At 39.2% G+C, this 27,116-nt stretch overlaps 1 protein-coding gene across 2 annotated transcripts in view; it reads left to right on the top strand.

Moving 5' to 3' along the window:
• The first annotated feature begins 8,485 nt into the window (after positions 1–8,485).
• The window catches only part of LOC126365916 (catenin alpha), a 144,034-nt gene continuing 125,403 nt past the window's right edge, over positions 8,486–27,116 (top strand). The window contains exons 1-3 of one of the 2 annotated variants that reach the window (XM_050008656.1): positions 8,486–8,904; positions 20,402–20,591; positions 24,903–25,069. In XM_050008656.1, coding sequence (XP_049864613.1) covers positions 8,806–8,904; positions 20,402–20,591; positions 24,903–25,069 — 456 coding nt within the window. In that variant the 5' untranslated portion in view covers positions 8,486–8,805. The remainder of the gene's footprint in view (positions 8,905–20,401; positions 20,592–24,902; positions 25,070–27,116) is intronic. The other variant, XM_050008655.1, reaches the window with a different exon arrangement.

Below are 27,116 nucleotides of genomic sequence, written 5' to 3'. Positions count from 1 at the left end.
GAAAGAAATTCCAATCTTTTGTTGATTTTACTCAGTGACCACTGCACTCTTTCGTTTGAAAGACAAAACTTCTCTTCAAATTTCCCATGGTTGTAATCTTCTAAAGGATTTCCCCTTTCCTTTCCACAAGTACTTCAGTTCAGTTATGTTGACGATTTATGTAGTCAAACTGAAACATCTGTTCATCTTCTATGCCATCTAAAACATAAAAACGTGTCACCATCTTAATACAGCACACATTGTCCAAGTCACAGTTTGGATTTCTTAAGGGTTCTCATATAGAGAAAGCTATTTACAGTTACAGTGAGAATGTACTTAATTCATTAGATAATAAATTAGAAACTACTGGCATTTTCTGTGAAAAATCCTTTGACTGTGTGAACAACAGCATTCTCTTAAGTAAATTAGAGTATTATGGTGCCACCAGCAATGCTGCAAAATGGTTTGAGTCTTGTCTATCCAACAGGAAACAAAAGGTGTCATTGCAAATTACCTGTTCAGTAGGCAGTCAGTCTTCATCTGACTGGGAATTAATTACATGTGGTGTTCCTCAAGGTTCCATCTTGGGTCCATTGCTTTTTCTTGTGTACATTAATGACCTCTCGTCTGTTACATTGCCAGTTGATAAGTTTGTTTTGTTTTGCAGATGATACAAAGGTTGAAATGAGTAGCAAGTCAAGTACAGATTTAGAAATAGCTGATAATCAAATTTTCACTTACATTAATAAATGGTTTAAAGCTAATTCACTGTCACTGAACTCTGTGAAGACCCACTATATGCAATTTAGAACTTGTAAGAGAGCCCCTTCCAGCATATGTATAACATATGAAGACATGCAGATCGAAGAGGTTGAGAGTGTTAAATTCCTGGAATTGATACTTGGTAATAAATTCAGTTGGGAAGGTCATACCACAGTATTACTTAAGCACCTTAACAAGTTTGTATTTGCAGTGAGAATGGTGTCAGATGTAAAAGAACTTTCACACTTTGCTTACTTTCATTCTATTATGTTATGCGGGATCATATTCTGGGGTAACTAATCAAATGAACAAAGTAAGAGCATACGGACTATCAGATCAATTGTATGATTGGATTGAGGAGTTCCTAGATAACAGAACGCAGCATGTCATTCTCAATGGAGAGAAGTCTTCCGAAGTAAGAGTGATTTCAGGTGTGCCGCAGGGGAGTGTCATAGGACCGTTGCTATTCACAATATACATAAATGACCTGGTGGATGACATCGGAAGTTCACTGAGGCTTTTTGCAGATGATGCTGTGGTGTATCGAGATGTTGCAACAATGGAAAATTGTACTGAAATGCAGGAGGATCTGCAGCGAATTGACGCATGGTGCACGGAATGGCAATTGAATCTCAATGTAGACAAGTGTAATGTGATGCGAATACATAGAAAGATAGGTCCCTTATCATTTAGCTACAAAATAGCAGGTCAGCAACTGGAAGTAGTTAATTCCATAAATTATCTGGGAGTACTCATTAGGAGTGATTTAAAATGGAATGATCATATAAAGTTGATCGTCGGTAAAGCAGATGCCAGACTGAGATTCATTGGAAGAATCTTAAGGAAATGCAATCTGACAACAAAGGAAGTAGGTTACAGTACGCTTGTTCGCCCAATGCTTGAATACTGCTCAGCAGTGTGGGATCCGCACCAGGTAGGGTTGATAGAAGAGATAGAGAAGATCCAACGGAGAGCAGCGCGCTTCGTTACAGGATCATTTAGTAATTGCGAAAGCATTACGGAGATGATAGATAAACTCCAGTGGAAGACTCTGCAGGAGAGACGCTCAGTAGCTCGGTATGGGCTTTTGTTAAAGTTTCGAGAACATACCTTCACCGAAGAGTCAAGCAGTATATTGCTCCCTCCTACGTATATCTCGCGAAGAGACCATGAGGATAAAATCAGAGAGATTAGAGCCCACACAGAAGCATACCGACAATCCTTCTTTCCACGTACAATACGAGACTGGAATAGAAGGGAGAACCGATAGAGGTACTCAGGGTACCCTCTGCCACACACCGTCAGGTGGCTTGCGGAGTATGGATGTAGATGTAGATGTAGAAACTGAGTATAAGTTTTTAGGATGCAAAAGTCTGTGATAAGACTCGTTAGTGGTGTAAATTCAAGAACATCATGTACTGTAGAAACCTGTTCAAGGAACTTTGTATTCTTACCACTGCTTCTCAGTATATTTATTCCTTAATGAAATTTGTTGCAAGTAATATACCTCTATTTCCAACCAATAGCTCAACACATAGTATCAATACTAGGAATAAGAACAATCTACATAAAGACTTAAAATCACTTACCTTGGTCCAAAAAAGGGTCCAATATTCAGGAACACACATTTTTAATAAATTGCCAGCAACCATTAAATACTTTGGTCCAGACAAAGCACAGTTTAAACTGAGTTTGAAAACTTTTTGATAGGCAACTCCTTCTACTCTATAGATGAATATCTTAACAGCGATTGTTAAGCCAGCTTAAGTAAAAATGTATGTTAGATTTCATTTTTGACAGCACTTGGTCACAAAATCAAGATTAGGTATTTTGTATGATAAATTTATTAATAGTGCATAACAATGTTTCATTCTGATAGTGTGCTAATTCTATAAATATTAGCTGTTCCAGTTTACCACATTGTATTCACGTATTTCGACAATCTCCTGACAAACTATGATGGTAGTAAGTATTATATTCAATTGTTTTAGGTTTTTATGTTATACTTTCTGACATGTTTCACACCCTCGACAATCATCTCATTTTTGGGTCTATGACATGAAACTGAGTCTAATCTAATCTATTTACTTTATTGAAATTGCGATCTATTCAAGATGAACAAGCCTCCAATCATGGTCAACTTCAACTGCAATCATCTCCCTTCTTTAACTCTAACTGAGGTTGGTACAGTCGAACTTTATGTTGACCAGGGTTAAATGCTCTCTTAACCACTATTAACTTTTAATTGATGTTGATCACTCAGCCCTAAGTGTATGATGTCAGCGTTCAGCTGCGCCATTGCTTTCTAGGGTGTATGCAGTAGTGTGAGAAGATTGAATATGGCACTTTTTACACAAAGAATACGGCACATTTTACACAATTCTTCGAAAAGATGCGACTCAGACGTATGCTCCTGGTCAGCATTTATTGATGATGGGGAACCAAAGTAAGCAAAAAATGTGTTAATGAAGGCCAAAATAGTTGACCTGGCTGTCATTCTTTTAAAGTCGCAGCTTCCCCCTATTGTATTATCCTGTCAATTAAGGATAAAATATATGGAAACCCATTCAACTGTGGTAGTGGATCAGCCATGTCCAAATGAACATGTTGTAGTCTACCTTAGTGTATATCAAATTTTCCTTGTTGCACAAATGCATGGCAAACAAAACAGGCTCATGTCCATTGTCTGCTGTCAGCTTTAACACTTGACCACAGAATTTTGTGGGGACCTGAGGACATAACCTGTCCTGGCAAGGTATCGCATCACAGGAGTAAGTTATTGTTGGGGATCTGTCCAGTGCAGTGGAAGTGTCGGAAACGATGGAGTACTGTGTTCCTAATTGAATTATGCATTGTGTGAACTAAAGGACGATGGGCGGTAAAAATTGTGAGATTAAATCCCTCGACATATCTCTGAAGTACTTCACTGCTTCATATAGTGCCAAAAGATCATGGTCGTAGGCTGACCGTAGTAGCCTCAGTCAACTTATGCAAAAAGAAATCAGGACATGCTTATGTCCCTTAACACTCTGTTGCAAAACTGCACCAATAGCAAATTCATTTGCATTTGCTCTAATGGATAAATGCGCCGATGGCAAAGGGTGAGCCACGATGATCGATTTAGTAAGCACTCTTTGATAGGCTAGAATGCATTTGGAGTACCTGTTGGCCATTGCAGAGGCTGTTTTCCCTTATTATTTTTGCCTGCCAAAGCGTTGGTTCAGGATGTCTGGATCCTTGCAGCGTGCAAGATACGTCGCCTGTAAAAAAATTATTATCTACGGAAAGCTCCTGAGTTCTCGGAACACAGCATCTGTTTAATAAGTTCAGCTCTCCCTACTTTAGGTCTGATCCCAGCCTACTGTCACCGACTGTCCCAAGAATGTCACTGAACTGTGGCATAACTACCATTTGCCTTTGTTCACAACAATACCTAACTTGTAACTCTTCAGCTTCTCCCAGTGTACTTCGTGTTGAAATAGTTCATGGGTGAGCTGTTGGATGGCAGTGTCCAATGGGCACAATATTTCGGCAAACAACAATGTTGCACTCATCAGTAGTGCCCATGAACTGACTGATGGGGTAGCTGGCATCGAGCTTTTGTCTCCTCCCCCTCCCCCTCTGATTGTCTACTTCATCAGCCACCTGCATCCAGCATCCCTACACCGACTCCTCCCACTGACACAGTGTCCTGTCCTAGGTTTGCACTCTGGTAAGCATGATGGTGGCACCTCTGCTGCTCCTTCACCTGGCCCTGAAGTCATTTCTGTGTCTGGCATCTCTTTTCTCTTTTTGACCATTCTAATAGTGGGATCCCATGCATTACTAAGGATGCACCTGCTAACACGATTTATCAGCATTTCCCTTACTCGAATCTCAATTGGTTCCTTAGTGACGCAGTCTGAGAAGTTTAACGTCTGTGTCAGAACCTTGGTGTGGTCATAATCCATGTCATGTAAATCCGTCAGGCACAGTTCTGCTGATGCCGACTTCTTAGGCTGTTGTAGTCTGGTGTGCTGTTGGTGTTCTCAGCAATGATCTTCAACACCACAAACTGTCTGACCTATGTATGTCTTCACAACATTGACAGGGCATCTGACAGACCCCAGATTTCCGAATTCCAAGGTCGTCTTTCACACTATCAAGCAGTGACTGTGTTTTGGCTGGTGGGCAGAAGACCATCTTCACTTGGTGTTTCTGGAGAATTCGTCCTATCTTCCAGGATAATGCGCCACGAAAATCTATACCCTTCTGGGACCCTCTTCTGGTTCTGCTGGTTGTACTGAGGGTATAGGATGTAGGGCTCACTTAATTTGCCACTCCCTGCAGCGATTCTTCTGGAAAACCACTCTCATATGTTCACTCATATGTTCAAGTTCTTGGTTGATACTTTTGTTGTCAGGAAGGGAGTGAGCCCTCTATACCAAAGTTTTGAACACATCATTCCTGTGAGACAGGTGGTGGCAGCTGTCGCTATATAAGTACAGGTCAGTGAGCATCTTCTTCTGGTACATGCAGTGGCCCAAAGTGCTGACCACTCTTATTTTAATAAGAACATCAAGAAAGGGGAGCACTGAAGCCCCTTCGACTTTCTGGTAAAACTGATATTCTGGTGTTTGATCTGAGTTTTCTAAGGAAGTCATTCAGCTTGGCTTTCCCATGTGGCCATGTATGAAGGTGTGATTCACATACCAGAAGAAACAGGTAGGTTTTCATTGGGGCGATTCCAGAGCTTCCTCCTCGAAATACTCCATATGCACATTGGCGACAGCTTGTGAAGTCGGCTCCTGATGGCTACACCTTCCGTCTGCTTGTAGTAGCCACTGTTAAAAAGAAAGTATGTGCCAAAAAGGTTGATCATATTTTCGTCAAATTTCTGGCCAACAGATTCTAAGGATTCCGGTAAAGGCACTCTGGTCAAAAGAGACAACGTCGAAACTCACAAGGATGTCGGTATCTTTAAGCTTAAAGTTGTTAAGGCATCCGATGTAATTTACAGAGTTGCTTATATGATGTGAGCATTTCCCAACTGCCTGAGCATATCCTTTAGGCACTAAGTGAGTGAGAATGTCAGAGCACCAATGTTGCTGATAATGGGGCGTAATCCTTGTGAACCTTCAGCAGTCCATGAAGTCTTGGTGGAACTGATGTCTGTCTTAGCTTCTTAACAATTTTGTCTGGCAAACTGGATTGTTTGAGAAGCGCTGTTGTCTTCCTCTCCACCCTCTTGGTAGGATCAGTGTAGATCTTGCGGTAGGCACTGTCTTCTAGAAGATCTCGCATTTTTAAAGTGTCATCCTCATCAGAGTGGATCAATTGAACTGATAAAGTCTGTGATAGATGCAGATTTAGGAGTGGGGTGCAAAATGGAGTCCTTTATTCAGAACTGACACTGCATCCTCATCCAATTCCTTGACCATGAGATTGATGATAGTCTCGCAAGAAGCATCATAAGGTTTCTTCTCTGACATATGCTCGATTTTACAAGACATGAAACATCAAAACGAGCGATCAGAGGGAGAGGGGAGGAGATAAAAGTGTGGCTCTGCCCCCCCTCCCCCATAGTGGGAACATAGTCATTTGCCAAAATATTGTGCCTGTTAGACACTGGCGTGTGGCAGTTCACCCCGAACTATTTCTACAATATCTAATTTGTCCATTGTTCTAAAGATCTCATGACGATGCCCCTCAAGTTGCTGAAGAAAATCATTACATCATCCAGATAAGGGAAACAAAAAGGAAGTTTGCCAAGAACTCAACCAATAAAGCGCTGACAGGTCTGGCAGCATATTTTAAATCTAAAAGCATGTACAAGAGCCTAAACAAACCAAAAGGAGTAATTAGGGGTTCTTTGAAATCTCCTCCATGGCTATAGGTAACTGTAAATAAAATTTCTCGTACTCTATCGGACTAAAGACTGGAGAACCATTCAATGAATGAGCAAAGTCCTGGATATTCCGAATGGCATATTTGTGTGATATGCTTCGTGTGTTCAATGCTGTGTAGTTCTCACACATCCTATATGTATCATATTTTTTGAAACTAAGTTGATTGGGGAAGCCCATGCAGTATCTGAAGGATATACTATACCCTTCTTTAATCATTCATTTATAGGTGTTTCTGCAACATGTAACCAGGGGGTAGTCACTACACTTTACAGCAGACAGTTGGACCCTCAATAGTAAGTTTCCTGCGCACTGTATTTCCATCAACGCCATGATTGGTATGGGTTGGAGAAGCATTAATCACATTTGAGTCATGGTGGTCATCACTCAGTGCATTGTGTCTCACTTGTAAGAGTTTCTTCACCTGACTGAATGTCACTGTAAGGATGTGGTGGTGTAGGCACCGATAATTCTAGTTGATCGACGCACTTTTGGATGCTGTGTACTACCCCCTGTACACCTGATTCATGTCCATATTACTTCTAGTATTAACTGCCTCCAAGTTCTGTAGAGTTCAGGTGTGCATCTCGTTCGTGTATTTCAGTTCTTTATCATCCCTGAAACCGTCTTTGAAATTGTTTATCGTACTCTATAAGCTCTGCACGGTTTGCAATATTCAACCGAGATTGGCATTAAGAACTCTGTCTGCAGTGGGGAAACAGGACTGGAGGTCTACTAACAATACCTAGGATTTATTTAAGTAAATATTTACGCTTAATTTTACTTTATTTTCAACATGATTATATCAAAGCATACTGTGGTACTTAAAATTAAAAAACAGCTGTAAATTATTTGGTATATGTACACTTAGAAAGCAGCTTTATACTGACAAGACACCTATGTGCCAAACATTTGATTTTATATGACATGTTATGCGACAATAAAGGTTCTATTCTATTCTGTTCACATATGTAACAGGAACAGCAAGTGTTCCATCACACTTCCTTTGGGTACACCTGAAGTTACTTCTACAAATGCCAGTGACTCTCCTCTCCAGCAAAGACAACATACTTCACCTTTCCTGACTTGAAATCCTTAATTCAATCACATATTTCGTTAGATACTTCAGATGATAGTATTTTTGTGAGAGGTGTTTCGATAACATTCTTCTTCAGTACTCATTGATGGTTTCACACAAATCTCTTTACGCTACCAAACATGTACTTTATCTGCTCTACTTCGTAATCATTGTTGCAACAACTAACTGATGTTCACTGATCCCAGTTTCAAAGTGGTCATTCTCGCCGATGTCAGGGCCATTAGTTGCTACTAGATCTAATGTATTTCCTTCAAGTGTGGTCTTCCCATGTAATTTTCATAATAGGCATTTAATCTTGTTGCTTCCACCAGTTATATAATAGTATCGATTCTTGATTGACTGCAGACTCTTCTGGTGATGTCAGTGTGATTGATGGTGATGTGCGCTGAAGAGAGTTTTCTCTAGCTTTTTCGTTTACTCGAATGGCTGAGTCTAGTGGTCGATGGAAAGATCCAGTAAATCGTTAACGCCTAACCTGATACTGATACTTGCTGGAACGGTCTCGGATGCTACTTCAACTTGGATCTTGGTGAATTTGAGAAACATACAACAAGTCACTGATGATGGAAAATTGCAGTGAAACGTATTTGAATAAATATGAATACATAATTGTGTTTTGATAGACCGCGGACCCTGTTAACATTAGTATTAGTAATTCATTCGCTCTAGGATCATGTTACAATGATTATTTTGTATGGATTGACGGTGCAGAGCTTAAAAATATTGGAATACTGGCTATCGAAGCTCAATCGATACTTCTGTGTTATCTTTGGGTGAGTCACAGAGAGGCGTGTGTCATCGGATTCAAAGAGTTTGACAATAGTGTATATGAGACCCACCCAAAGTGATTTGTGATAAAAGCCTTTCATAAAACAATCTTTTTTGAACTGTTATTTTGTGTTTTGCACGTTCCTGTTTGTTGTTTGTCGATAGTGGCTTCCTTTCTTATCGTGTGACTGAAAGATTTGTGTGCATTCATACAGAAAAAGTGAATTTCAATTTTGTGGTCTGATTTTCCGTAAGTACATAGTTTCATTTATTTGGAACAGTTCCACGTGAAGTCCAATCAACCCATCAAGAATGGCGGAACACTTTGGTGCTACACTCAAATGGGATCCGAAAAACCTAGAGATCCGTACTATGTCTGTCGAGAAAACTCTGGAACCATTGGTGCTTCAGGTATTTATGAACTAACGAACCACAGGTTATCATCATTTTATGTCCAGATAGGCACTGCAGAATGAAAGAGTTTATTTGGAATAGTTTTTTATGGATTTTTCTTTGACGGGTAGTAGTATCTAATAATACCGAGACTGGTTGAGGGAAGATGGATTGTGGCTCTGTTTCGCTCTAGCCGATAATTCCACAACCTCAGCCTTTCGTTGGTGTTCATATTGTTTACTTTTGCAAACTCACAGGCAAACTGTCATTTTCTAACTCACTGTAGACATCGGACTATACTATTAATCATGCATCTGTGTTCAAGAAGCTCTTTATTGTGTCATAGAGTCTTGAAAACATTTCCTTTGCTAACATGAACTGCAATATGTATTGTTGTAAGAAGGTAACAGGGTGTAGTATTGAATAAACCTCAAAATGTTGCAGTTCATGATTGTCAAGCAGCAATATGCTGCATGCAAAGAGAGAGCACTTCAGAACACGCTTTAGCATTACACTTTCAGTGCGAGAAACTTTGAAGTGTAACACAGGTTCTTCTGCTTTTCCGGAAGGTTGATTAGAAAGTTTTGTAACGGAAACCTGCCTCAAATGTTAATCATATTCATGCTGTAAAATGAAATAAATTATAAGTTGAATGAGAGAGAATGAGGAATTGTTCGTCTTATTATAACTGCTGTAACGTAATATTTGCGCAGTTCCCAAAAGATGTTGCTTGTCGATATTTAGTCTAATTTTAAATCACCAAGGACACACGCCACTTCGTCTGCTTAAGACTTCTTTATTGACTTTTCTTAGCAGCTATCCCAGAATTGTCACATCTTTGCTACCAAAGAATAAACAAAACAAAAAAATAAAGATATTACATCATGTTATCAGTAATTAACTATAACCATTAACGTTCTTGGCAACTCCATAAAATAGTCAGGGACCAAATGAAACTAAGTTTGAAACTGACTCAAATAATATAGACTCTATATGGAATATGATAGTCCTAAATTACTTTAGAATTTAAAGTGATCATAGGCCCATGAGATGTTCAGTAAAAATAGATATGACCAGCGTAGAAACAAACAGATTTAACAGGAATGAAGTTATGAGATTTTTGTGTATGTGTACAGAGACATACCAAATTCTGGAAGTTTTATACCATGAATGTGATAAATTTGGCTCTTACATCAGTGAAAGATACAAATGTGAGGCTAACATCCAAAACTATATAAACCGTGAGACCAGAAGACTATTTTGATGAGTAGTTGGAGCACAGCTCGGTACGATTGTGAAACGAGGACTGTGAGGAGAGATCATTAGAAACCTTTCAGAGTGGTGTTACGGTAGAATGTTGAACTCTAATGGAGTGATTAAGGAATGAAGAAATAGTGAGAGTCGGCAAGAGAAAAAAAATCTCTTAAATATAATGAATCAAATTGACATGAAGGCAAGTCGTAATATGAGGCAGATCATTATGTGATATTCAGTAGTTGTGCTGGAATGAAGACGGTGGCCAGGAAGTGACAACCTGAGAAGAGAAATGCATTGTATCAAGCTCATGGTTGATTGAAAAACACGCACACCAGTGCCAAAAATTATATGTCCATTAAAACACCTTTGAAATCTTGATTGTGGTGACAGATCTCTATGTTAGGTTGAAGCCAACGTATGTGAGTATCGAATAAAGGTCATGGTAACAGATTGTCCTGTATCATACTGTAATGCTATATTTGAACATACTTTGCTACGTTTAACCAACTTTTCATCATCAAAAACTAAAACTGCAAGTTAAATTAAGAAAATGTTACATAATAACAAAGTCTCTGATCAGTATTTTGATGCATATTGTGCACGTATGCCATACATTAATTACAAAGAATGTTAGAAGTGTCTTCTAAGTAGCATTTAGTAACACCTTTCGTCAGAGATACTGATATTTGTTACATGAAATTTCTGGGCCATACACTTGAATATAAAATATAAACTTCCTGTTACAAAGTTCTAAACAAATTCCACTCCCATTGTTATACCCAGCAGAATTGATTTGTTAATGACATAATAATAATAATAATAATAATACTGAGTTAATACTTTTGTTTCAGTATCAAATGATTCACTGCGTGTGTACAAACAGCAAACATTACAATTCTTAGTACACAACATAGGCCTACAGCATTGATTAACGTTTGGTAAGGTTTAATAAATTGCCAGCAACCATTAAAAACTTGGTTTTGGATAAAACGCGGTTTAAACAGAGTTTGAAAGACTTTTTGATAGGCAACTCTTCCTACTCCATAGATAAATATCTTAACAGGGGCTGTTAAGTCAGCTTAAGTAAGAATATCTGTTAAATTTCAGTTTTGACAACACTTTGCCACATGAGTCAAAATTAGGTGTTTTGCGTATGATAAATGTATTAATAGTGGATAACAGTGTTTCATTCTGAGTGTGTGTTACTTCTGTAAGTATTAGCTGTCCCAGTTTACTGCATTGTATTAGCTTATTTTTTATTATCTCCTGACAAATGGTCAGGGTATTAAGTATTGTATTCAAATGTTTTATGTTTTTATGTAATAGTTTCTGACATGTTCCACACCCACGAGAATCATCTTATTTTTTGGGTCTATGGAACGAAAACTGAATCTAATCTATTAACAAATGGCTTGCTGCTGTTTATATTTTTTTCCAAAGCATTACATATTTTGCATGTAACTGTCTGTAGAAAGGGCATTGTAAAAGGAATTTCTCAAGCTGAAACTCAACTCCACTATGAGAAGAGTCATAATTATACTGCACACTGTACGGGCAGATTTTATTCTTGCGCATTGTGGACCATTTTCATAGAGTGCTATTCTGTGGCTGTTGGTGTAAAATTTTTCTTTCCTTCTTCTTTTCTTCAAGTATTGTACTGATGCAAATCAGAATGTATCTTGGGGCCGGGAGGGGGTGTGCAGTCTTTTAACAAGTAAAAAAGTGACATAGCATTTAGAATATAAAACAAAGTGGGAAGGATAGGTTACTACTCATCACATAGAGGAGATGTTGAGTCAGAGACAGGCATAATAAAAACATTAATTTCCTTGCAGTAAATACCAAACAAATTGTGCCTATCTGTGACTTACCGCCTCATCTATGTGGCGAGTAGCAAACTATCCTTTGCCTAGTGTTGTTAGTCCGTCCTGGACTTCCTATTGTTTGCTTTAGAATATTACATGTTTATTATGGTCAGCACACCAGCTGTTGGAAATAGGCCATTGCATGAGTCCTTATATGTAGCTCTGCATATGATTCTTGTTGCGGGTTTTTGGAGAGTGAGCAGCTTAATTAAGATTTACTTTGGGTGTTGCTTCCTAAGTTTCTATTCTATAGTTCAGATGTGGAAAGTAAAGCATGATCTGCAGTATTTAAGACAACAATATCTTTGGAAGACTTGCTAATGATAATGACCCAAAAGTCCATTAACATTTAAGAATTCAATACCTCATGGAATAATGGAGTTAGGGAGGCAAAAATTGTCACACATGCTTGAAATGACATAGGATTTTATTGAAACCAAAAAAGTGCAGAACATGACCATCAGATGGCACCTAAAATGATACAAAAACAATAATTAGCATAACTAATGATTTTTACCAAAGGCAATGTTCTTTATATGGTTAACATGTTGGCTATCATTCATAAAAAATACCTATAGTCGAGGGTGAATTTGTGAACAGCACTGTACAGCAAATCAGTAGGCACAGAGAAATTTCTGTCCATTAGCATACTTAATGAGGTAGATTTGCGACTTCAGGTAACCCCACAACCAATAATTGCACAAATTAATATCTCGGAGGCCAAGCTTGGTGGAAACGGTGGTGGCCGGCCGCGATTGTCTCGCGATTCTAGGCACGCAGTCCGGAACCGTGTGGCTGCTACAGTCGCAGGTTCGAATCCTGCCTCGGGCATGGATGTGTGTGATGTCCTTAGGTTAGTTAGGTGTAAGTAGTTCTAAGTTCTAGGGGACTAATGACCACAGCAGTTGAGTCCAATAGTGCTCAGAGCCATTTGAACCATTTTTTTGGAAAAGGTGGCTCAACACACGATTCTCACCAAACAATGGACGCTAAAGGTTTTTCACATGTGTAGCAGTATCGGGTGACACATGTCCTGCATAAAAGCAGGTGTTTATCAGTCAGGCTGGGGATTCTATGATTCTCAAATGTATTGGCAAACATGGCACCAACCGCACTGACAGTTTGAAAAGAAGCACCCTGTGTTTCCTCAAAGAAAAAGGGTCTGATCACAAGTGGTGTGTCATATCTGCACCTGTGGTTTCTTGTCATGCAATGGGGTTTCCGTTGGCAGATGTAGAATTTGTGATAGCCCAAATGCTGCAGTTGTGGGTGCTGACAGTCACTTGGAGTGTGGAATAGGCTTTGTCGACCTACGACACTTTAGGCAACCAATTGTCATCTTTCCCCAGGTTTTGAAGTGCCCAGATCATGACAGTGCTGTATTTTGAGCTAATAGCATTGGAGAGTAGACTTTGGTGCTCTCGAAACAGTAATGCGTTGAATGCTGGTGTGACTTCACAAGCACTAATACACCATGTAGATAGGAACCTAGTTGTGTCTCCATTTCTTCCTAAACTGTTCAAGCAACAGTAGCATTTGTATCTATTCGCCCACTATGGAACTCTGAAATTCGTGAAAATTTTCTTCACAGCGACACTTATCACAATATCTTTACGCATACGACAGGATCACAAAGCTCTAGTAGCGGAGTCCCCATTCTCATAGTAAAATCCTTACTAACAGTGTTTTTTTTTTTTTTTTTTTTTTTTTTTTTGGCAATGTCAACATGCCACAGTTGCTGGTGCATCATGCTCCCTCTCTCACTACAGTTCATTTTATACATGATTACCTGATGTCACTGATATTTTGGTGTCCAGTGCCATTTGTTGGCTGCTTTTAGCACTGGTTTTGCTACAAATCACACTTATACACACTCGCTGGTGGAACTGGCAGGTGTATGTCGTGCATGCCGGCTTTCCTTGCCAAAGTAAAGTATTCATTGAATATGTTTGGATCTTCAGGTTGATCTTTTATGTACTTATCACTGTGTTAAGAATAAATTCGATATAGGATTTGTCTGTCAATGTACTAAAACTTCTGTACATGCTATACTAGTTTCTATAATGTTTATTTTTTGTTTTCTTCCATTATGTGGGGAAGAATGTTATAGGGCATAATGCCATTAATGTCGGAAAGAGAGTGTAATGATGCTGTATCAACAATGTAGGAAAAGACAGATTGCTGCTTACTGTAAAGAAGATACATTAAGTTGCAGAAAGGCATGATTAAAACTCTTAAATAAAGCTTTTGGCCACAGCCTTCATCAGTGAAAGAGAGACAAACACCATTTATACACACAAGCAAGCACACCTCATGCACACAACCGGCAACTCCAGTTACCTCGGCCTGAGATGCTGGAGTTGTCGGTCATTTTTTTTGTGTGTGTGTGTGTGTGTGTGTGTGTGTGTGTGTGTGTGTGTGTGTGTGTGTCTTGTAATGAACCCAAGCATAGATATGCCAACAGAAGAGAAGGTAAACGATGTTCTGAGAAGTATCGTTGACTGGTTACCTGAGAGTGGTCTCTCCCTCAATTTTAAAAAGACACAACATATTCGATTATGCACATCTAGAGGTATCATGCTAGTGATAAGTGTAACAAATGGTGAGAAAGTAATAAGTAGGTTGGAAACCAGGGTGTATACGACCCGGAAAAAATCCGGGAATTTTTTCATTCGGGAGAAAACAGAAGAAGCTGGAATTTTTTTAGAATCCTGGGAATTTTTCATTGTTTTAGTATTCTGTTAAATTTTTGAATTTTGTCTGGTAAGAACCGATACTCTAACAAAGGATACTGCTGTATCCCACTAGAGCAGAATAATACTTAACAATAAAACATAAGCGAGAGAAAAAAATGAAAATAACTTAAATTGCAAAGGAAATGTGCCGTATACAACGATGACACTCAGTGCTCATGCAAGCATCTGCCAACAGCAAAATGTGTCAAAGGCTTTAGGAAGACTATGCAATGCTTCATAACAACAATTTGCCTCCGATGAGCGTGAAGTCACAACTGTTTACATTAGATTCATTTTAGCACTTACGAGCTAGCGCATCATGCGCAGTTGCATCGCTTTTGAGTTGTAGGTTCTCCCACTTCTGGCTACAGGAATGTGGCTGTTGACTGTGCAAGCAGTCGCAGCAAGCAGCTATATGCTACCGGGAAAAGTGGGCGCCAAATTAATATTCTTGAGGAAAAATAACTTGTTTCACAAAGTGCCTATCATCCAGCGTACATTGGTTTGTCGATTGTTTATATGATGTTGAAACGCATCCCTGTTGGTTTTGAAAAATTTTTAACATGTTTTAACTTGATTTCTGAATGAATCATAGGTTGATTTTTGAATGTGCGCATAGTGTAAGTGATGTCTCTGTAAGGAGAATCCTTGCCGCATCTAGAAATAAACTTTCCGCAGACAAAAGGGGGCGGGGCTATATGAGCTGAGCAAAGTAAAGCCGAATGGATGAATGCCAATCACTGTCTTGATTATGTGGTTGATTGGATTTGCGAATGATCAACATTGTTATAATTACTCTGCAGAAGAGTGTGCGCTGATATGAAACTTCCTGGCAGATCAAAACTCAATTGGTAGAGCACTTGCCCGTGAAAGGCAAAGGTCCCGAGTTCGAGTCTCGGTCGGGCACACAGTTTCAATCTGCCAGGAAGTTTCATATCAGCGCACACTCTGGTGCAGAGTGAAAATCTCATTCTGGGAAGTACTACCCCATTTGCTTCACATGGTCCTACTCAACCCAACAAGCCACCTTCCTAGATGTTGACCTCCACCTCAAAGATATCTACATCAGTACCTCAGTCCATATGAAACCTACTAACCACCAGCAATACCTCCACTTCAATAGCTGCCACCTGTTCCATACCAGGAAGTCCCTTCCTTACAGCCTAGCCACCCATGGTTGTCGCATCTTCAGTGACGAGCAGTCCCTCTTGAAATATGCCGAGGGCTGTGCCTTTTCTTTACAGTCTCCCACCACCTCCCAAAGTCCCACCCTCTGGCCACAGAGGAGCATTCCCCTCGTAACTCAGTACCACCCAGGACTGGATCAACTGAATTACATTCTCCGCCAGGGTTTCAATTTCCTCTAGTCGTGCCCTGAAATGAGAAATGTCCTGCTCACTATCCTTCTCACCCCTCCCACAGTGGTATTCCATCGTCCATCGAACCTACACATTACACTTGTCCATCCTTAGACAACCATTGCTTCCAATCCCTTACCTTATGGCGCATACTCCCACGTAGGTGCAAGACCTGTCCCTTACATCCTCCCAGCACCACCACCACCACCACCACCACCACCTACTCCTGTCCGGTCACTAACATCACGTTGCCAAACATGGCATCCTTCATTTCAGTGATGACTTCACAGCTTGTGGCATATGGATCCTTCCCACTGAAATATGCTCACTATTTTTACATACTTGAATTTAGCATATTTCGTGACAGTACTCACTTCTCTGTGAAATGTTTTTAAAATGATATTTGACTTTTTTGTGTTGTCTTCAGTCGTCTAGTGAACGTTTGATTCCATAATGCTGTTTCGTTGGCGGCGGAAGTGTCCTGGTCCAATGTGTTTGTCTCATGTTTGGTGCTTCAAATACAATTTCTCCGAATGTGCTACCTTCTTGATGTTTATATAAAAAAGTAGTAGAATTGTTCATTTTTGCTGGTCACTTACAAATTATTATAACGGGGACCTATACATTGTTCCACCGTCGCACACCAAGAGTTCACTGCCGACTGACTACGGTCAAAGACGACTCCAGCATCATAGACAATTCACACAACATACAAGCTTCCACTTGTAACCAGTCTCTTTGATATTCTTTGTCACCTCTACTAATATTAATCAATATGCTGTCACTCTCGAACATACAAGCAAATTAGCATAAAATAAGGCAAATTACAATTAACAAAAAATATTCTGGCAAAAATATAAGAAAACATTTACAACCTCCCTCATTAGATTTGGTATCGACAAATCCGGTAGAAAATAACACATCTCCCAGATCCATTACACCACCATCTCCATCTTTTCTGAACTGCGCAGGTGGGAACTTTCCCTGCAACACACCCTACATTCCCTTAACTTTACCAGCCTCATCCTTCGGTAGTCACTGTCCTCACCCATCCAACCCCTTCCCTGTTGCCATTCCAGCACTGCACAGCCATCATTCCACCACCACACCCAGTCTTTTTATTTCTCTCCTTTTCCACTACTTCCTGCCCTGCCCATCAAAATGTATCTTCTGTATCATGATCAGATCACAAGGACAATTGCAACTGCCAAAATGTCTGATACTGTCTGTGAGTTTGTCCCTAGACAACACCAAGATGGCAGACATTGTCATTTCACCCGTATACAGTATGGTGCCCATGACATCATGCACTAACGATGAACAGACTAAAATTTACAAAATATGTTTAGCTGGAAAAAGGAGTTGAACCTAATGGGACAACCTCAGTAATTAAAGACTTTGAGGGGGAATCAACAAAATATTACATTCCTTATATTAAAGACATACTGAAAGAAAAACTAATGCAAAAATCTAGCAAGCAAACTCCACAGAAATCCAATTAGCGTCAATAACTGCAAACATAAAAAGTTAACTCTGTATTATGAACACAAAAATAAATCTGCAAAAATACTGAGATCAAAAATTTTGCTTGACATATACAACACAAACGAAGTCCAGGATACCACAGAACCATACATTGCTCCAAAAGCCGGTAATAGGCAATTTACTTGGGTGACGTTGTTCAAACAAAGACTGGAATGCCACAAAAACACAATTCGCATAAAAAATTGGTATGGGAAGTTTCATGTGACCTATGTAGTTCAAAGGAAGACTACAATACCAAGAAGCAAAAACCCACTTTTGTAGCTATTATTGGAAATCTAACCTGACCGAAGTAGTTAGAACAAACTCCATGATACCTACCAGTTGCAGTCAGTCATAACAACACCGTAATTATTATAAGATACATTAAAATCAATTTTTATGTACAAATGACACACAGACGTGTACATAAACACACCTACCACATACTCTGATAAAAAAAAAGAGTACACTGAGGTGACAGAAGTCATGCGATTTTGATATATACGTATACAAATATCAGTCATTTCATAAACATAAGGTATAAAAGGACAGTGCATTGGCGGCATTGTAATTTGTACACAGGTGATTCATGTGAAAAAGTTTCTGGTGTGGTTATGGCCACAAGACGGGAATTAATGGACCTTGAATGTAGAAGCTAGACACATGGGACATTCCATTTTGGAAGTCATTAGGGCATTAAATATTCTGAGATCCACAGTGTCAAGAGAGTGTCGAGAATACCAAATTTCAAGCATTACCTCTCACCATTGACAATGCGGTGGCTGATGGCCTTCACTTATCGACCAAGAGCAGTGACGTTTGTGTGGTGTTGTCAGTGCTAACAGACAAGCAACACACTGTGAAATAACCACAGAAATCAATGTGGGATGTGTTATGAACATATCTGTTAGGACCAATGTGGTGAAATTTGCCATTAAGCGGCTATGGCAGCAGACAACAGATTCACTAACAGCTTGACGTCGCCTGCAGTTCCTCTCCAGGGCTCGTGACTGTATCGGTGGGCACTAGAAGACTGGAAAACTGTGGCCTCGTCAAGTGATTCCTGATTTCAGTTAAGATCTGTTAGTAGGTTTTGAGTGTGGCTCAGACCCTACGAAGCCATGGACCCAAGTTGTCAACAAGGTAATGTGTAAGCTGTCGGTGCTTCATAATGGTGTGGGTTGTGTTTACATAGAATGCGATAGGTCCTCTGGTCCAACTGAACTGGTCATTGACTGCAAATGTTATGTTTGGCCACTTGGAGACCATTCTCAGCCATTGTGAATGTTATGTTCGCAAACAACAATGGAATTTTTATGGATGACAATGTGCCGTGTAACCACGCCACAGTTGTTTGCGATTGGTATGAAGAACATCCTGGGCAGTTGAAGTGAATGACTTGGCCACACATGTAGCTCGACATCAGTCCCATCATATATTTATGGGACATAATTGAAAGGTCAGTTTGTGATCGAACTCCTGCACCAGCAACACTTTTGCAATTATGTACAGCTATGGAGGCTGCATTGTTCAATATTTCTCCAGAAGACTTTCAACATGTTGTTGAGTTCATGTCCTGTTGAAGTGCTGCACTATATGCTGGGCAAAAGGAGGTCTGACATGAAGATAGGAGGTATTACACACACACACACACACACACACACACACACACACACACACACACACACACACACACACTCAAAAACAAAAAAACAAAACCATTAATGCCAAACCAGGAACCCTCCTGAATGGATCTCCAAATATTGTCATTTCGACAGTGACAGATATACTTGATCTTTGTCTGAGGCACAGCGAATTTGGTTGATTTTATAACTTTGGCACAAAATTGGTACCTCATATATTCAGCCATTAAACCATGCAACTATGAAAATATAATAGCTGTTGACTTGCCATTGCCATTGCGGCATGTGATGATCTGCAGCTAAATGTCATAGTCATACCCTTCAGTAATAACAAAAACAAAAATGCTACTAATTTTTCAGCTGTGGACATCTCATCAAACTAATAATTCGAAAGAGATAACAAACCTGTTGCCAATAACTACTTAAAAAACTCTCTAAAAATCGCCAAATACAATAATTCCAACACAAATCCTAACAAACAGATCTTCGTAAGCCCAATGAATCACTAACATCATTCAAAAATAATTTTGAAACATCAATATTCAACATTAGAGAGAATCACCAAAAACTCCAAAACACCTTCTCCTCAAACATTATCCATTTCAGATAGACCGCACAACCTTTACATCACATAACAGAACTAAGTTACTCAAAACCGACGACCAGTACCCCATGTTTTGGTTGATATGGGCAAACTGTCCAGTACTGAGGAATAAATTTGAGATTTTTATGTTTCTTCTATGGGCATCTTAATCTTCGTTGCTCAAGAATTGGTTTACCAAGAATTATTTGCTTTTGCCCTTGAAGGTGAAGAGGGAAATTAAAAATATCGTGTATGATCAGTTTTTGTCTTAAGTTAATATTACAGTGAATTTATAAAAAAATTACTTTATAATTAATAACGTATCATTAAAATTACTTTGGTTTTACTCATTTTTCTAAGGTTTGAAGTTCCTCTTTTTGGTCTTCGTGTTTTTTATTTAAAAACTGGGTTCCAAAACATCGTAGTATTTACTTTGGTTTTGTTGTATATGTAGATTTGATTTCTTACCATGTCTAATAGAATGGGGAGGGGGAAACATAAATAATTACCAATGTGTGCTGTGTAATCAGCTAGTTTTAAATATTTTTAGGTCACAACATTGGTCAATACCAAAGGCCCTTCAAAAAAGAAGAAAGGTAGATCAAAACGAGCCCACGTACTTGTTGCAGCAGTTGAAAAAGCCACAGAAAACTTTATTGAAAAAGGAGAAATGATAGCCTATGAGAATCCAGATATAAAGCAAGAGATGCTTGCTGCTGTAGAAGAGGTTCGAAAAACAGGTATGTTTCAAGGAACACTGCAGTTTTAAAATAGTTTGTTTTGGGATATATGTTCCATTCTTTTCCTTCTTCAACACTGTTTTTCTTGCTACCTAAACATGTTTCAGCACCTGTGTGTTGTGTGGTTTTTGCTCATTGTTTGTGATATAACTTGCGAATATTGTTTTAGTGTAACAAACAGTAATACACACTTTTGCAACAGACAGTAATACACAGTTTTGCGACAAAAATTGGAATCATATCATTAAATTTTGTTCTGTCAGTGTGTGACTAAGTGGAAAGCTTTCTCTTACTCTTGGTAGAAATGACTGAACAGAATTTTTTTTAAAAAAATAGGCATAAATGTAACAATTTATCAATTACCTAATGTATTGAGTCATTGAAAGACACAAAAACAACAAAGAGAACTTTACTACATGCAGAGGAATCATTTTTTGAGTTAGAGTACTCTCCCTCCCTCCCTCTACAGGCACATTAGTGTGTGTGTGTGTGTGTGTGTGTGTGTGTGTGTTTACGTTTATGTATGCTTTTGAAGGTTTTATCTTCTTTCTGTCACCTCCTTGTTTTCATTTCTGACTTTGACAATTGTAACCTCCAGTGTAACTGCAACACGTGTCCGTAAGTGTAACTTCCAGGTGTACACATAGTCTCTGTAAACTTGATTTCTTGAAAAATGGCTTTGAAGGTGGATATCACTGTATTGAGTTTCATTTTGGCTTTTACTGTTCTTTCAAAGAATTCTCGCCAGCAGAGCTATTGCTTTCCAACTAGATGTTCCCAGTGGTATCTATGGCAAGATATCGGTATTGTGTCTCATTCATGCCCATGACTTATTTCTAGGCAATAACACACACTTTGTTTGTTTGCAAACTAATGCTTCTGCATTCAGTTATGGAGTGTCAATTTATGATGTAACTTTTTCCAGTGACGAACTTGTAATAATGGAATTACAGGTTATAGGTAAACGGTTTGGGGAAGTTAAGTTTAAGGGGGAGCTCTATATCTGTCCTTACCTATTCATTTATATGTGGAGTGGGGAAGTTCTGGTGATATTGTTTTGTTCCATCTGTAGAAAGAAGCATTAGAAGTTATGCATATGGATGAAATAAAATGAGTAGTATCAAATTTAATTGAGCTAATTTATTAAATAATTTATTAATTATAATATTAATCTATTAAAAGGGAGCACCAGTGAATGATTAGTTTGCCAATGGCCCAATTGTGGAGGATAAAACTTGTAGGGAAGTCCTTGGATTAACTGCAGTAAGTAGTTTAAATTGGATATAGGCTGCATTAGTTATGCAGAGATAGAGAGACATGTACGTGATAGATCAGCTGCATCACACCAGTTTGTGAACTGAAACCAGCAGCAACAGCAACAACAATACTTTTTACATGTTAATATCTCCTTTTTTAGATAAATAGATGCTACAAAGAGTGTCATCTCATTTGAATGCGTTAATATACATTCTGAATTGTTGCTGCAACCACAATGGATCTGTTTGCTTATGACCATTATCGGTAATGTCCCTGTTCCTTGTCTTGCTCTCTGTGTCTTTGAATCACATTTTTAATCCTGTGTGGTGGTTATTAACCTGTCAACATAATGCTTTTTTTTTTAAATTATCTTCCAAAACATATCTGTTTATTAATGAAAAACATTCTGTAGTGAATGAAATTACATATTGACATATAAAGATAGCTTTTAAGGCTCAGAGTAATGAGTTACAAAAATTTGAGATCACCAATAATAAAATTCTGATTATACATGTGCACTGGATGTTGACTAAAAATCTTGAAACTTGAAGTCATTTTTAGATTATGTGTATCTTTGAAGAGTAAACAAGTATTTGACAACAGTTTCCTGTGAACATAAATCTGGGAGGAGCTGGAGCACAGTGGATGTATTTATTTCACACCACCAGCTAGCACTTGTCACTCCTCTGATGAACTGTCATCAGTTTCAGTCTCTTATGAAGTAACGTCATGTTTTTCTTCACTTTCTGAGGTGCTAAATCCAATGTCAAACTCAGGATTACTATAGCCACCCTGTTTTGAAAGCATTGCCTAATCAACAATACAGGAGAGAGGCCGAGAGTGTGTGTTTTGTTGTGAAATATCCAAAGCTGTAGACAGGAAAGATGTTATGTAGTGGTGACCAGCTGAGCCGAAGCACGACAACCAGGCTACAAATGTAGGACCAGATGCTCTCTATTGGCCAAACGTGTAACTATCAGTGCTGAAATGGATATAAGTAGGGTTCTTAAGGTGCCCTAGTATTCTCAGGATTTTAAATTTCTGTAAAAATAATAGAAATAAGGTAACCTGCATTGTAACATTAAGGGGTTAAAGTTTATATGGTTTTGTAGGTACCAGGAGCCTTTTAGCCTGGACACTGATCATTTATAGTCGATTTGTTTATCATAACACAGCTCTTAGCACTCTATATAGAGAGAGGTTATACACTGAAGCGCCAAAGGAACTGGTATAGGCATCGCATATGCGATGGGACACAACATCTCTGAGGTAGTGATGAAGTGGGGATTTTCCTGTACAACCATTTCACGAGCGTACTGTGAATATCATGAATCTGGTAAAATGTCAAATCTCTGACATCGCTGCGGCCGGAAAGAGATCCTGCAAGGACAGGACCAACAAAGACTGAAGAGAATCATTCAGTGTGACAGAAGTGCAACCCTTCTTCAAATTGCTGCAGCTTTCAGTGCTGGGCCATCAAGTGTCACCATGTGAAACACCCAATGAAACATCATCGATATGCTCTTTTAGAGCCAAATGCCCACTTGTGCACCCTTGATGACTCACAACTCAAAGCTTTACGTCTCTCCTAGGCCCATCAACACTGGCATTAGACTGTTGATGGCTGGAAACATGTTGCCTGATTGGACAAGTCTCATTTCAAATTGTATCAAGTGGATGGAAGTGTACGGGTATGGAGACAACCTCATGAATCCGTGGACCCTGCATGTCAGCAGGGGACTGTTCAAGCTGGTGGAGGCTCTGTAATGGTGTAGGGCATGTGCAGTTGGAGTGATGTGAGACCTTTGATATGTCTCTGACAGCTGACACATATGTAAGCATCCTGTCTGATCACTTGCGTCCATTCATGTCCATTGTGCATTCCGACTGACTCTAGGAGCACTCTTTTCACTTTAATCACTTCCACTGGCCACCAAACTCCCCAGGCATGAACATTACTGAGCATATCTGGGATGCCTTGCAATGTGCTGTTCAGAAGAGATCTCCAACCCCTCGTGCTCTTATGGATTTATGGACAGCCCTATAGGATTCTTGGTGTCAATTCCCTCCAGCACTACTTCAGACAATAGTTGAGTCCATGCCACATTGTGTTGTGGCACTTCTGCGTGCGTACAGAGGCCCTGCATGATATTAGACAGGCCTTTTTTGGCTCTTCAGTGTATGACAGGGAACACTCCTGTGTTACGTGTATAATTGCAATTTTGTCACAGTTCAGGTGCACTGAAAATGCCAGAACTTCAGACACAGACAAGAAAAAGTCTTTCTGAAGGCCAGATAACATAGTGACTAGCAACAGATGTGTGTGCACTCTTTGTTGGATGTTATTCTCATAGAAGTAAGACCATCTCTTCCAAAACCCGTTAGAAATCATAATGCACATTACGTGAGACATGTTCCTTAAATGTGTTCATGATTAATGATTAGCTTGTTGAACTACACAAATGCATCAATCTGCTACAGTATATTCCAGTTCATTATTTGCAACAGTTCTATCATTAGGGACGAAGCTAGTGCTTTCTCTCCTTCGTTACTGATTGTTTTGTTTGATACTCATGTCATCTTTTTTCCCTGTATTTTTAGGACTTCAGAGGAACAGTTACCATTTTTTTCTTCCTGTATTGGAATTCTTCCACTTTTAATACTTGTATTTTGAAACTGTCACATGCATCTGTTGTTTCTTCTCTTGCATTGTTTCTTTCAAGTGTTTCAAATGGCTATTAAGTATTAAGGGCCTTAACATCTGAGGTTATCAGTCAGATTTAGAACTACTTAAACTTAACTAATCTAAGGACATCACACACACCCATGCCCGAGGTAGGATTCGAACCTGCGACCGTAGCAGCAGCGCGGTTCCGGACTGAAGCACCTAGAACCGTTCGGCCACAGCGGCCGGCCATTGTTTCTTTGTAAATCTTCCTTTACCTCCTGAACCCAACTCGTAGTTGACTTTTTTTTTAGAGCTAATGTGTTTATTTACATGCACTTGTTGTAAATATGCCTTAAATCTGAACTTTTTTTTTTTTTTTTAATTAGGTGATGCAATGAGTGTGGCAGCTCGTGAATTTGCAGATGATCCATGTTCATCACTGAAAAGGGGCAACATGGTACGAGCAGCCCGGAACCTTTTATCAGCTGTTACCAGGCTGCTCATACTCGCAGACATGGTTGATGTGCATCTTTTGTTAAAGTCTCTACGAGTGGTTAGTATTTCGACAAATAGCATTACTATAAAAGTACCTTAAGTTTTGAGTAAATTTTACAAGAAAGGTAGGTTGTGGCTGTACCCATACAATGTAGAATGGCTACTGCCTTGTATATTTCTATAGGAATTAATAGCGTATGCATCAAGAACAGTGAAAGTAAAGGTAACCATTCACTGAATAGTCGTGTTGAGAGTAGACAGGCAGGCACAGACTCAAGACTCGGGCCAGAGTTGAGCTTTTGACCAGTGGCATTGTGGAGAGAGATTGGTGGAGGGCATTTGCTTTCTTTTAAGCTTTGAACTTTTGTGCCTAGCCAGCTGTAGGAGGAGTTACAGTTTTACATGGATTTTGAGCCATGGTACAACTTGGCATTTTGCACATTAAGAAAATCATTTCCTTGGGTGAAAGCAGCAATAAGCAATACAAAACATGATTGAAAGTTTGCTAATGTGAATCCTTTTTTTTGTCGGTTGGCACAAATTTGTGATTATCTCTTATTCTAGAAATGATCTTGCCATTTTCAAACATTTCTTCTTGAGCAATATCAATTTCAGCCTTTTCAGTGTATAACAACTTGTTTCCATGCACATCTCATCACAAAATGTGAACAAGTTGAACCATCTAAAAATTTAGTTTTTCTTGGACGCTTAAGGCTTGCAAATGCTGCAAGTCGTTTTGCTGTTCCAACAATTCCATCACATGGTGATTTACCATGGCTTGTCCCAGAGAAGTTCCAATCAGCCTTGCTTACAAAATCATTCATGATTGCACAAGTTGAAAAAGTTCTTGAAATTTGTGTAATGGGCAGAGAACTATCATTGAAATAATAGAAATAGCTGATTTTTACAATTGTATTCTAAAAGTGCCTTATCAGCCTTGTCAAATAAACATTCTCAACAACAATGTCGTGCTTGATTGTGCAGATGTTCAAATTTTGGTTATCTTCAGCACCTCTGTAATAAGCTCTGAATGGGTGTAAAGTGGCCTGGCTATTCTCCTAGTGGAAATAAAATAGTTATTTGTTTGTAATTTTTGCTACCAGAAAAGTGACCGGTAGTAGAAATTACAAATAAATAATTATCCCACACAATCACAGTTCACAAATGTAGCCATTATGGCCAAAAATAAAAAAGAAATAAAGTAGCTTCCAGTTAATATGGAAACTGATTCTCATGCATCCATTTATGTCAAGTACACATTTACTGTGACAAAATTGTTTTCTTTTGGAGGTAAATGTTGTCTCTTAAAGAAAAGATACCAGCGAGCGAAAACAAGTGCCTAGGAGATAAAAGTCTCCTCTTTCTAATGTAACTGGTTGGAAAAGAAATTATTGACCACTATTTTCAGGTATTTGACCTTGAACATCGATCAAATTTTATCATGATTGAATTTAAGACATCAACCTAGGTCCAGATATCTCAATAACTAAAGAAGCTTCAAAGTTAATATTTATCATGTGGTCTAACATCAACTTTCTTGAAAGGCAAATCAAATATCGTGACAAAAAAATGTTTTAGGCTGGAGATATCAATGGTTGAAACTGGGGTGACCTATGTGTGGTAGGTCCATTTTGACCACTTTGAGCAGCAGTTGACGAAAATGTGCTATCTCATTTACGTTGTCCTTGTTAAACTTCAACTAAGCACCAAAAGTTGAGTAGGCGCACCAATTTTCAGGTTTCTCACTGCACTAATTGGTTAATAAAGAGTTGTCAAATATGATGATTTATTTGTGATAATGTGTTCCCCACCCCCCATGAACCATGGACCTTGCCACTGGTGGGGAGGCTTGCGTGCCTCAGCAATACAGATGGCCGTACCGTAGGTGCAACCACAACGGAGGGGTATCTGTTGAGAGGCCAGACAAACGTGTGGTTCCTGAAGAGGGGCAGCAGCCTTTTCAGTAGTTGCAGGGGCAACAGTCTGGGGATGATTGACTGATCCGGCCTTGCAACATGAACCAAAACGGCCTTGCTGTGCTGGTACTGCAAACGGCTGAAAGCAAGGGGAAACTACAGCCGTAATTTTTTCCGAGGACATGCAGC

Source organism: Schistocerca gregaria, chromosome 4 (assembly GCF_023897955.1).
Source record: "Schistocerca gregaria isolate iqSchGreg1 chromosome 4, iqSchGreg1.2, whole genome shotgun sequence".
NCBI lineage: Eukaryota > Metazoa > Arthropoda > Insecta > Orthoptera > Acrididae > Schistocerca > Schistocerca gregaria.
The sequence above is the reverse complement of the archived record's forward strand: the minus strand, read 5'-3'. Positions and strand labels throughout refer to the sequence as shown.